At 45.4% G+C, this 11,685-nt stretch overlaps 1 protein-coding gene across 1 annotated transcript in view; it reads left to right on the top strand.

Moving 5' to 3' along the window:
• Nucleotides 1-245: 245 nt before the first annotated feature.
• Nucleotides 246-11,685, top strand: part of LOC120383138 — a 60,609-nt gene continuing 49,169 nt past the window's right edge. Inside the window, exons 1-3 of the mRNA XM_039500759.1 lie at nt 246-275; nt 2,386-2,509; nt 3,051-3,108. Of these exons, the coding sequence (XP_039356693.1) occupies nt 246-275; nt 2,386-2,509; nt 3,051-3,108 (212 nt within the window). The remainder of the gene's footprint in view (nt 276-2,385; nt 2,510-3,050; nt 3,109-11,685) is intronic.

Below are 11,685 nucleotides of genomic sequence, written 5' to 3'. Positions count from 1 at the left end.
ACCACGGTAAGTCGATCTAAGTACGTCGACTTCAGCTACGTTATTCACGTAACTTCAGTCGATCCCCCTGCCCCAGTGTAGACCAGGGCTAAGAGACTTATCCAGGCTCGCACTGGGAGTCTGCGGCAGAGCAGACAATTCTCTGATCTCCTGAGCCCCAGGTGAGCTCTGTAACTTACCACTGGATCACCTTTCCCTTCCATGATAGACCAATAGCCAAATATTCATTCAGAGACTGCCAGACAATGCACAAGTCGCATGTGCAGTCAGACTTGGTAACAACTACTGCAACAAAGGCTGCAGCTCAGAGACGTAAAGGTTCAACTTGGATTTAGCATGATACAGCTTAGCACTTGCACCATTGCTTCATCCACCCGCCAAGCACCCTCTGCTTCCAATTGATGTTCAGTTACGAAAGATGCCCACTGACTTCAATGGGGGTTGGGTCAAGACGGGTTGGAAGCATTCAGATACTACAGTGATGGAATCTATACATTCATGAATCTCAGTAGATAAATCCCAACACTCTTGCAGTGCCACGGTAGCCTGTACCCTTTCACAGCACCTATGTTAACCGTACAGGACCTGGTTTTCAGCAAGGCCTCAATTCGGTCTCCACTTGTATACATACATGTCCATGCACAGTGTCCTGAGAAGGGAACCTAATGAGAAGGCCCAGCGGGCAGCACTCGGATATTCCAATCTAGCCAGTTTAAAAATATTAGGCAGAGAAAAGAGGCAAAGCAGGGATCACTGAAGTGCATTGCCTGCACACACTGTGGTGTGCAATAAATAGAGTTTATAGGCACACAATCCTTTTGGATAAAGAGGTTCCCACCTGTTGGTTTTTTAGGACCTGTGTTCATGCATGATAGATTCTCTTACCATTCAACCTCGGCCCAGGGGCAAATGAGCTGATGTTTGTGAGGACAAAGCTGCACAATCATAATGGAGGCCACCTTTTAAAAATCAGACCCACAATCACTCCCATTTTGCCTAGAATATAAATTCATGAGCCTCTATCATTCAAGCATGATTTAATTATAATGCAATAACTTATATGATCTCTTTTCCCTTCTTCTTAAGCTTTCTCTCTGCCTCCAGCTGGGAAAACTATCCTCCTCCCCTATTTGAAGAAAAGACGTTGTTGTTTTTGGCTGTTCTCTCCATCTCCAAGATTCTTCCGGCTAGACGCTTTTTTCATCTGCTGAGCTGTTTTAGGAATGCTTTAGGAATGCTCGCTAGAGAACTTTAGGGGGAACAATGCAAAGAAGAAAATATACCTTTTGCCGCTCTGATTGGCAAACTAATTCAGGTCCTGAAATGACTGACTTTTTTCCCATTTAAAATATGATCAAAGGCACCTGCCAACACACAGCTACAATATAATGGGGCAGGCTCATTGGATGTAAATGAGTGTCGCTATGCCAAGGCACCTCAGCTGAGGATCTGCTGCTCTGCTTCCAGAACTGATTTCCTTTGTCCGTCTTAAGTGGTTGGAGAAGCAGAATTGAATGATGATGAGTGAATGGCTGCCCAGCATCTGCTTTGCCTTATTTATCCTATGCTTATTTATCTGCTGTGTAGTGGGACCTTCCCCCCACCTCCCGGCAGCTTTTGGCTCAATGGGTATTTTGACAAATCTATAGATCTGTGGCAGCTGTTTTCATTCTTATTTCATCTTCACAAACTGGCTGGAGATAAATGCTCCCTACCAGTCCTATTCCTTTCAGCACTGCCATTGGGGGGTTGTACACGACCTTGTGTAGTAAGTGTATGTGAACAGATAATTGGCTATTCTTTTTCAGGGCACACTTGTATAAAATGCGACCTGACTCCTGAGCAGCTTTATATGGGTTCCAGTGCTGTCCTACAGAAAGCAGATCATGAGTTTACTTTCACCTTGACCTTGGCCACTGTTTTCCTTGAGCAAAGAGAACATGGCAATATAGTCCCTAGTGTGGGCTCACCGACGGGCTTGTGACAAAATGTGGTGAACTGGGCTGTACTTGGGTAACCTGGAGCTACTTTCATGAAGTATGGTTTTTGATAGGCAGGATGATTTTGTGGATTTAGGGTGACCAGGGTCTATCTCCAGCTCTGTCACAAGCTTCCTGTGGGACCTTGAACAAATCACTTAATCTCTCAGTGCCTCATAGACTTGAAGGTCAGAAGGGACTATCATGATCATCTAGTTTGACCTCCTGCACATTGCAGGCCACAGAAGCTCACCCACCCACTCCTGTAATCTCGCCTTCCTTCTCTGTACCATGCAAATAAGACTTCCTTCGCTCATAAGGTATTGTGAGATTAGGGGTATGGGTTTGCAATTGGAGTTAGCCTGGCCTGAGCATCTGTCAGCCTCCTGGCAATACTCCATAATAGAACTTTCCTTTTTCATCCACAGCCCCATCTAACAGCCCCAAAATCTTCGGGCATCCTGTCTGGAGAGGATTACGTTCATGTGAACTAGAAACCTTTGAGTTTGCATCCAGAGCATCCACAGGGGGTGAGTTATAGAGCAGCTCTATGGTGTGCCTTGCTGTTCACATCACTGTTGTCTGAACTGCGGGGTAGTGTAGACCAGTGGTTCTCAACCAGAAATCTGGGGGCCACAAGCAGGTTTTAGAGGGTCTGCCAAACAGGGCCAGCATTAGACTTGCTGGGGCCCAGGGTGGAAAACCAAAGCTCCACCACGTGGCTCTGAAGCCCAGGGCCCTGAGCCCTGCCGCCCAAGGCTGAAGCCGAAGCCTGAGCAACGTAGTTTTGCAGGCCCCTTGTGGCATGGGACCCTGGGCCACTGCCCCCTAACGCTTGCCCTGGCTTTTAGATGCAGAGGAACAGCTATTGTGGCACAGGTGGGCCATGGCGTTTTTAGAGCAGGTTGGGGGTGGGGTGGGCTCAGAAAGAAAAAGGTTGAGAACCCCTGGTGTAGACAAACCCTAAGCTGCAGAACTGAATTGGCTGGTATCTCCTAATGTTGTAAATGTTCTTTTATCAAGTCATCTGCCCAACCTGCTCTGAATTTGTGTTCGGACTTTGTTTTTCAGACAGTCCGAAGAGTCACACTCCACCTTTCAGCTTCACTCCAGGGAAGAAAATCTTAAGGTAAACCCACCTGATTCTCTTCTCATTTCATACCAGGTTTACCCTGATGTACCTCCATGGGCCCTCTGAGCGGGATCCCTGTCCTGCTTGTTTGGTGGATTTACATGTTGCTGTTTCTTTTAAAATCATGCTTGTTTGGTGTCACGTTCTGTAATGCAATGGAAAATGAATGTTCATAATTAGCAAATGTCTGCAGCTGGGCTTTTATTTTTTTAAGGATGAATTTAATGCTAAATAGGCCACTCTGCAGACCTAAATCCGTAACAGGTGCAGTAGCCAAACTTGTCCTACACACCTCTACTAATGTACCTCCAGCGAGGGCTGGATTAAGTTTGATGGGGGCCCGGGGCTGTTATGGTTTTGAGGCCTCTCTTTGCATATTCAATTTCTTCTATGTACTGGTTTACCGCCATCCCTGCGGGATGCCAAACACTCCGTTGTTAAAATGACCTTGGTTATTTCAGGTCTGGTTTTTCAGTGTAATATACGGTCCAATTGTAAAACAGAATGAAAGTTAAAATGAACAAAACCATTTTTATTTTGGCACGTAACTGGTCGTAATACACATAGTGATACTATGGCTTTACTTACCTAGCGCAGTCAGTTTCAGTTACATTTTCTGGCAGACCGACTAAGGCAAGGGACAGCTGTTGGCAGCCAAAGGGCATTTTTAAGAGCCAAAGGGCAGTTCAAATGTTTGCTCTCAAGCGAGCCTGCCATAGGCTAGGGATGGCAAACTGTCCGGAGTGGTGTGCCAGTTCTATTGATTAATCTCACAATAAAAGATTGAGTGTGCCAGTAGACAATATTCCAACAAAATCTTGCAAATGAATAATTACATGCACTGCTGTTAAAGCAGTCTGCTATTAATATTAATTCAATTAAAACTATGGAACTAAAATTAGAAGTTAAACTCACGAGAAATGAACGGACATCTAATTTCCCTTTCTTACGGCCTGAAATTTTGATACTCACCTCACATGGCCTTTTTTTTAGCGGAAAAGTGCTGCACAGTACGCAACCCACAGCATTTCCTGATTGCTTTACAGTATCTGTTTAAGTGTCTGATTACAGGTGTACCACTGTAAGGCCTGGTCTACACTAGGGTGGGGGGTCGAACTAAGGTACGCGACTTCAGCTACGCGAATAGTGTAGCTGAAGTCGAACTACCTTAGTTAGAACTTCTTACCTGTCCAAACGCCGCGGGATCGAAGTCCGCGGCTCCCCCGTCGACTCCGCCACCGCCGTTCGCGGTGGTGGAGTTCCGGAGTCGACGGGAGCGCGTTCGGAGTTCGGACTATCGCGTCTAGATGAGACGCGATAGTTCGAACTCCGAGAAGTCGAACGCTACGCGTTGACCCAGCAGGTAAGTGCAGATCTACCCTAAGTCTGCATCTATCAACACAGTCCAGTGTCTTTAAATGTAAATGAAAAGTGCCTAAATTAAATACATGGCCATGCTAGTAAACAGGGAAAATAAGCTGAAGTCCATCTGCCCAGCCTCATCAATTCAACCGCCCAGACTCCAACAGTTCTGCCTCTAGCCCCCATGTGCCCCCATGTGCCCAGCCCCCATCAGTTCTGCCCTCTACCCCCATCTGCCAGTCTCCCATCAGTTCTGCCCTCTGCCCCCATCTGCCAGGCCCCATCAGTTCTGCCTTCTAGCCTCCATCTGCCAGTCCCCCATCAGATCTGCCCCCTACCCTCCATCTGCCAGTCTCCCATCAGTTCTGCCCTCTGCCCCACATCTGCCAGGCCCCCATCAGTTCTGCCTTCTAGCCCCCATGTGCCCAGCCCCCATCAGATCTGCCTCTAGCTCCCAGCCTCCTCCCCCACCCCATCAGCTGTGGCTTCACCAGCCTTCCCTCTGCTCTGTGGTTCTTCATCCCCCCTCCCCTTCCCCTTCCAGGCAGGAAGGGGCAGCTCCAGGGTTCCTTCCCCCCGCCCAGGCCAGCTGTTACAGGGAGGGAGGGGGAAGGAGAGGAGGAGCTGGGAGTGGAAGTGGAGCCACCCTGAGCTGTGGGGCATTTCCTGCTCCCCCAATCCTTCCTGTGAGCAGGGATGTTTCCTCCGCTCCTCTCCCTGTCCCTCCGGTGAGGGTAGCCTAGGCTGCTTCCCGGGAGGCCTGAAGAGACAACTGACGCCTAGCAGGGGGAACCCTTGCGGCCGGATCTGGCCTGCAGCCGCCAACTGAAGAATAATGCAGTAAATTATACATATTGGGGGGTAGAGGACTCAAAATCCAAGGCCCTGGGCTGCAGCCTCGAGAGCTCCTGCATTACTCCAGCCCTGCTCCACCCTGACCCAACGGGATCCCCTGGCAGGATGAACCTGCTTTTCCTTTGGCCTGTTCGCTCTCTGATGTGGCTGCCTGGTTGTTCTTGTTGTACTGCCAAATAGCCATCTTCGCCCTAGCCTTTAGCACTGGAAAAATGACCAGCTGGCAAGGTTTTTCTTTGCTCCCTTGAAACACTTTGTTCTGCTCTCTGCCGACCCTCTCCTGATGACTGGTTTGCATACACTTTGTGCTTTAAGGAGAAATCCGTGTTGCTCAAAGGCCCATTGTATCCACCACAGTCACTCGGCTTTTCACATTTCTCTGCCTACAAGGAATCTGAACAAAATGTGAAACGGCAGCGTAAAATAAAGAGGGTATTATTAAATCCTAATAAATGGGCAGTCTCTTTTTCAATAAGACTGAATTCTCTCCACAGCCTTTTTACCCTTCACAAGTTAACTATACGTAAGACATGCAGAATTCTCAAGGGGCGAACATCCTGGTCATTATAGAACACCCTGTTCTGACTTGCAGGCTGGGTTCTGAGTACAGTACAACAGAGGCTAGAGAAGATCTATCCCTAGAAATGGTTATCTTTCTTCTCCAGGGAAACAGATCAGAACTTTTTCCACCTGCATTTTTTTTTAATTGAAGATGAATCAAAAGCAAGAAGAAAGAACAAAAGAAAAGTCTTGATGCTGAGCCGTGTTTATGCCTCCTCTAGAACCATCTGCTCTGAACAGAAACTGGCTGCCTGCTTGTTGACAGCACAATCCTTACAGATTGAAAGGTGCAGTATGCAGAAAACAGAAGCCTAAGAACCTAACTATAGTGCAATGATAAATACATGTAGGGCTTGTAGCATCAGGTCCTAGATGTATACTGGCAGAAACCTTGGGCCAAATTCGGACATGGTTTACCCATTTCAGTGGAGTGGATTTGGGTCCTTTATACATAAAAAGTAAGGCACAGATTGCAACTGTTGTATTATATGTGCGCCCACCAAGAATTATACAGGCTGAATGCTAGGAGAACTCTAACGGGAACATTTAGGATCCTTGTTAATTGCCAGGAAATCACTCTCATTTCTTGTCAGTCATATAAGCAGAGCCATGTGAACTCTTAGAGAACTTTTGTCCATTCCCTTCAGTGTAATTAGTGTCTCAATTGTAATAGTAATAGAAGTGTGTTTCTCTAAACTCTGGCTTTGTTCCATTGGCTGAAATTCAGGGCTGCCTCTGAACAACAATGTGAATCTAAAATGCTCCCCGCTGTGGGATGATATAAAGCAACTTGCTTCTCAGTGCATTGTTCTTTATACCTGGTGCACATGAAGACAACGCAGTTTCACATTGCTGCTGCCTTTCCCTGCCACCGGGGGCAGTAGACGGAACCTACCAAGCTTTGGAAGAAGTACCATGCTTGAGAATTAGACAAAGGTAATTTGGATCCCTGTGGCATCTGAGGAGAGAAGTCATATTAGCTATTGTTGTATGCTCAGAATTAAACTGACTGCCCCCACTGAGCTCTGGAAGGAATGACGGGCGGAGTAGGGGGTAGAACCCAGCCTGCAAGGCAAAAATTTATCCTGCTTCACTATTAAATAACCAGTCTGCATTTATGAAGGAGGAAGGGCATTCCGCTTGTGACATCAAGGGTGCTTCACTTCAAGCTCCCCTAGCATGTGCCGTGATGGCCATTCTCCTGCAGAACAAATTAATGGCAGGATTTTGGAATAGGAACATGCTAGGTTTTGCTGTTTGGACAGATCCTCTGGCTTGCCTTTTGCTCAGGTAGCAGTGAAGCCCTTTATAAACTAAACAAATCCATTGGCCATTCCCTCAGTAAATCATACCTGTATCACACAAACTGTTGATGGCACAATGAGGTTGCTTTGTGCAGTTATCCCTACAGGCTCTGTTATGTCCTTGTTGACCGAGTGTTTCCTTCAACACTTTGACAGGCATGTCTGAGAACAAAGAATTTGATGGAGGGGGATAAATATTTCTGTGGAAGCAAACCTCAGCTTCGGTTACAGATTATGCACAGTTTCTACCACACTAGGTGCAGGATGTATGGAACATCATGCCTCTACAAGACTTTCAGAAGTACTGATTTGCTTCAAAGGTGTCTGAGTACATGAAAGACTAGAATTGGAATGTTTAGTTCCAAAGCAGCTGTGTTAGAGGTTCCCACTGTCAGTGCTTTGTCGAAAAACCCTTCTTTTGGTCTCTCAGGAATGTACGTGCTAAAGCCTACGCCTGTTCCACTTTTCCCAGAGTGTACATTGCCAGTGAATGGAAAATGTAGCCCATTGTTTCTTTTCCACATTTATCATTTCAGATAGTGGAGCCTTAAATTGCTCCTGCAATGTAGATGCACACAGAACATGCGTCTGTGTGAGCAAAAGTATTAAGCCAGATCTGCACATCAGATGGGCCCACAGAACACAGCTTTCCATCACTCACCATAAAAACCCTCTCCTTACAAACCAAGTTTCACGACATAATCTAGTATCCTTTTAGGCTTAAAATTGGTCCCTCTATGAATCTAATGGCCAAAAATGAATATTACTTAATATGAGCCATAAATTAATTCTTCTGAATGAGATGTAGTCATGATGAGATCCTGGAGCAGTGAATGCGGGCACAAGAATGAAAGGGGAACGGTTTTGGGGGGCATGCAGAGGACATCACTGGAGTCTTGAGTTACATAGGAAAGGCCCTGGCGACAGAAGACAGTTTTATGCTCTTTGCTTAAAATGTTCTCAGACAGAATAGTCAGGGGACAGGGGGCACTGCAGGGTGATGGGGGTGAGGGGGAGTTGTTTGTTCTCATTGTTTCACTCTTGACAACAAAATCAGTTATTTGGCTGGTTTGATTTAAAAGAACATTGCACAATCAAACGGAATTTCTAAGAAAGGATACACAAGGCTTTTTTCTTTCCTGGAATGTCTTGCACACATTTCCAGCATATGACATAGGTCTCTTTGGAGTCACTGGTTGTTTTCCAACGCTGCGCTGGATTTCACTCCAGGGAAAAGAGATTATATCTGTTGCTCTCCGTTTCTTTTCATAGTCTACCATCTGCTGGTTAGACTTCAGAATTGCATGGGGCTTGTTCCAGATAACATTCTTTGGCAGTGGCCATGTGTCAGAGGTGTGAATGTCACCTGCTCTTCGTCTCATGTGAAACAGGAAACAAGAAAATATTCTCTCTACAAGCTCGCTGACCTGCTTCCACCTCTCAAAGGATGTAGGGATCTTTGCTGAAGATGAAGCAAGCACTGTTTCCTTTCTAACTGCAGTAGAATGTGAAATACATTAGCTAGTATCCTAGAATCATAAAATATCCGGGTTGGAAGGGACCTCAGGAGGTCATCTAGTCCAACCCCCTGCTCAAAGCAGGACCAGTCCCCAACTAAATCAAGAATATAGACGTTAGAATATAGGTAATCCAAATTTTGTCTCCACAGCTCCGTATTGTCTATCAATCCAATCTAAGCACACCCTGGGGGTCAAATCCACAGCATGATGTAACTTCTCCTAGCTCCACCCAAGTGAATGGGGATGTCGATGATTAATATGGAAGTTGAGATTCTAAAATAACTAAGAGGCCTGTGTACAAGCTGCACACTTATGGAAATGCTGGATTAAGACACACAGGACCGTTAAAGAGGGCCTACCTCACTGCCCTTGCTGCCTGGAATGCTAGTTCTAAAGAAGAAGATTTACAGCAAGGGAAATAAGCTGTTTCTCAGGGCTGTATCAGGAAATTTGAGGACCTGCTTCTGCACCCAGCTCTGAAGGAGAATATGCACGTACGTATGTATCATGGTCTCTCTCTGATTTGAAGGCTGGCAAAGACTAGTCGCAGGCCTGAAAGCAGCAATTAAAAACAAGGAGAGAAGTGATACTATTGTGAAAAAGCAACAGGCATCCTGGATTTCACCCTCTCTCAAACTCTCTGAAAGAACGGGCCATTTACTCTATAGAATTCTTGCTTTGCACATGACTGGAGGCTTCATGGAATTGTTACAGTTTAACTACCGAATGGAATAAGGAAGGGAACATCGGCATCATCTGTAGTTATGGTGACAAGAAAATATTGACAGCACAATAAATTACGTATTAATGAAAATAGCAAGGCAAAAATTCATCCTGCTTCACTATTAAATAACCAGTCTGCATTTATGAAAGAGGAAGGGCATTCCACTTGTGAGATCAAGGGTGAAGGAGTCTCTTTAGCTATTCACTTCTGTTTCTGTGCAGTGTATGTTACCAACCAACCACAGCTGATATTGGTCTTAGAGCTGCACAACAGGCTATTTGCAATTCCCTAAATTAATCCCCTTCTAGAGGTTCACCTGATATGTATAGTCACACATTGAGCTCCTGGTACAAAACCTTAATGTCCAACAGAGCACAGGGAAGAAATCTCTGATTGTCTCTTCTCTCTGTAGGTATCAACTGCAAATTATCAGGTTAATCATAAATTGACCAAATGCTTTTCTTTTCTTTGCATGGACCCACCCCCCAAGTGAAATTCCTTTGCGTCGAAACATTTCTTGGGCACTGTTGATAAATAATTATAAGCAGGATGGATCGTGTTACGCAAGTCCAGGCTGGTAACTATGCTGAATACTCTTCCCAATGTACCTGGTATTGGCCTTTCAAAATGAAGCCTCTAGTTTTCTGTCTATGTAATGTATTCACTGCTCATGGATTTGGAGACCTCTAAGCAGTGCAGCTGTCTGAGAATGCACTAGCTACTCTGCTTGCATGGTATGGCATATCCTGGCTTGGGAAAACTTGAAACATTGGTTTAGCTTGCATCTGAAGAGCAGTATTTGATTCAGCCATAGCATATTGCAGTTACCACCAAAATTGTCAGTGTGGCTTCTTGAAAACATTTATTTTTTGGTGCCAAACAACTTCTCAAGGATTATTGGACAACAAGGGCCTTAGGAGAACTCAGAGAAGAACTTCCACCTTGCTCCAGTTGAAGATCATTCAGAGCTTGATTTTTTATTTTTTATTTTTTGTAAGAAGAAGATATTGAATTGACTCTGGTTCTGCCAGTGTTGCAAGTTAATTAGGCTTGGCATACTGGGAAAAGGCCATGAAAAACCATCACTGTTTCAGGAAAGAGGAAGAAAAAGGTGAAATGTCAGTGATGAAAAAGCAAAATCAGAATTCTTCCTGGCGTGCATACAAGCAAGAAGTACCAGCAAGTATAACATGGTAAGTTCCATTCTGACAATGGTACATTTGTTAAGGGCTTGTCTAAATGGAAAGTTAGTGTGCAGCACGCTAGGGTGTGAATTTACAGCACACTAGCTGCTCTGCACTAACTTTCTTGGTGGACACTTTTACTGAGCACTAAAAGTGCCCTCAGGCTGGTTAGTGTAGTACGCTTTAAAGTGTATGAAGCTAAAGTTTACAAAGGCACTTTTAGGCCTGGTCTACACTGGGGAGGTCGTGGGGGGGGGTCAATGTAAGATATGCAACTTCAGCTACGGGAATAGCATAGCTGAAGTCGACGTATCTTATTTCAACTTACTTCCCGTCCTCACGGCGCAGGATCAATGGCCGTGGCTCCCCCATCGACTCCGCTATTGCCGCTCGTCCTGGTGGAGTTCCAGAGTCGACGGGAGTGTGTTCGTGGATCGATATATCACGTCTAGATGAGACCCGATATATCAATCCCCGATAAATCGATCACTGCCCGCCGATCTGGCCGGTAGTCTGGACGTACCCTCAGTGTCCACACAGGGAGTTAGTGCAGAGCAGATAGTGCTGTAAATTCACACTTTGGCATGCACTGCACAAATTTCCCAGTGGCAACAAGCCCTAAGCCACGATGTGATGTTACACGTTTTTCACCCTGTGTTTTAGCCGTGCAGGTCCATTGGCTGTCAGCTGAACTAACATAGCTCATGGGCTACATCCACATATGCCACGCTGGCAGCTTATCCAGTACCTGGCGAGAAGGAAATAATGTCATAGATGTGTCACACCCCCACCATCAACAATGCTCTTGTGCTCCACAGGTGCTGCTGCTGCTGTTCATATTACCCAGCTATGGCAGCTATTGAACATTTTGTAATTTTTCCTCTGAAAAGCCAGTACAAAAAGAAACTGAATATAATCAAATATAAAACTATATGGTGTTGTACTTATTTAAATCTTTTCTATATAAAATAAGAATTCAGGTTGTACCTCAATATAGCAACACCTCGAATAGAAAAAAAATGGTGGCTTATTAGTTGACAGTGAATTCCCACCTGTAATCATGG

The sequence above is a fragment of the Mauremys reevesii genome, linkage group 15 (genome assembly GCF_016161935.1).
Source record: "Mauremys reevesii isolate NIE-2019 linkage group 15, ASM1616193v1, whole genome shotgun sequence".
Taxonomy (NCBI): Eukaryota; Metazoa; Chordata; order Testudines; family Geoemydidae; genus Mauremys; species Mauremys reevesii.
This window is presented reverse-complemented; position numbering and strand designations above follow the sequence as displayed.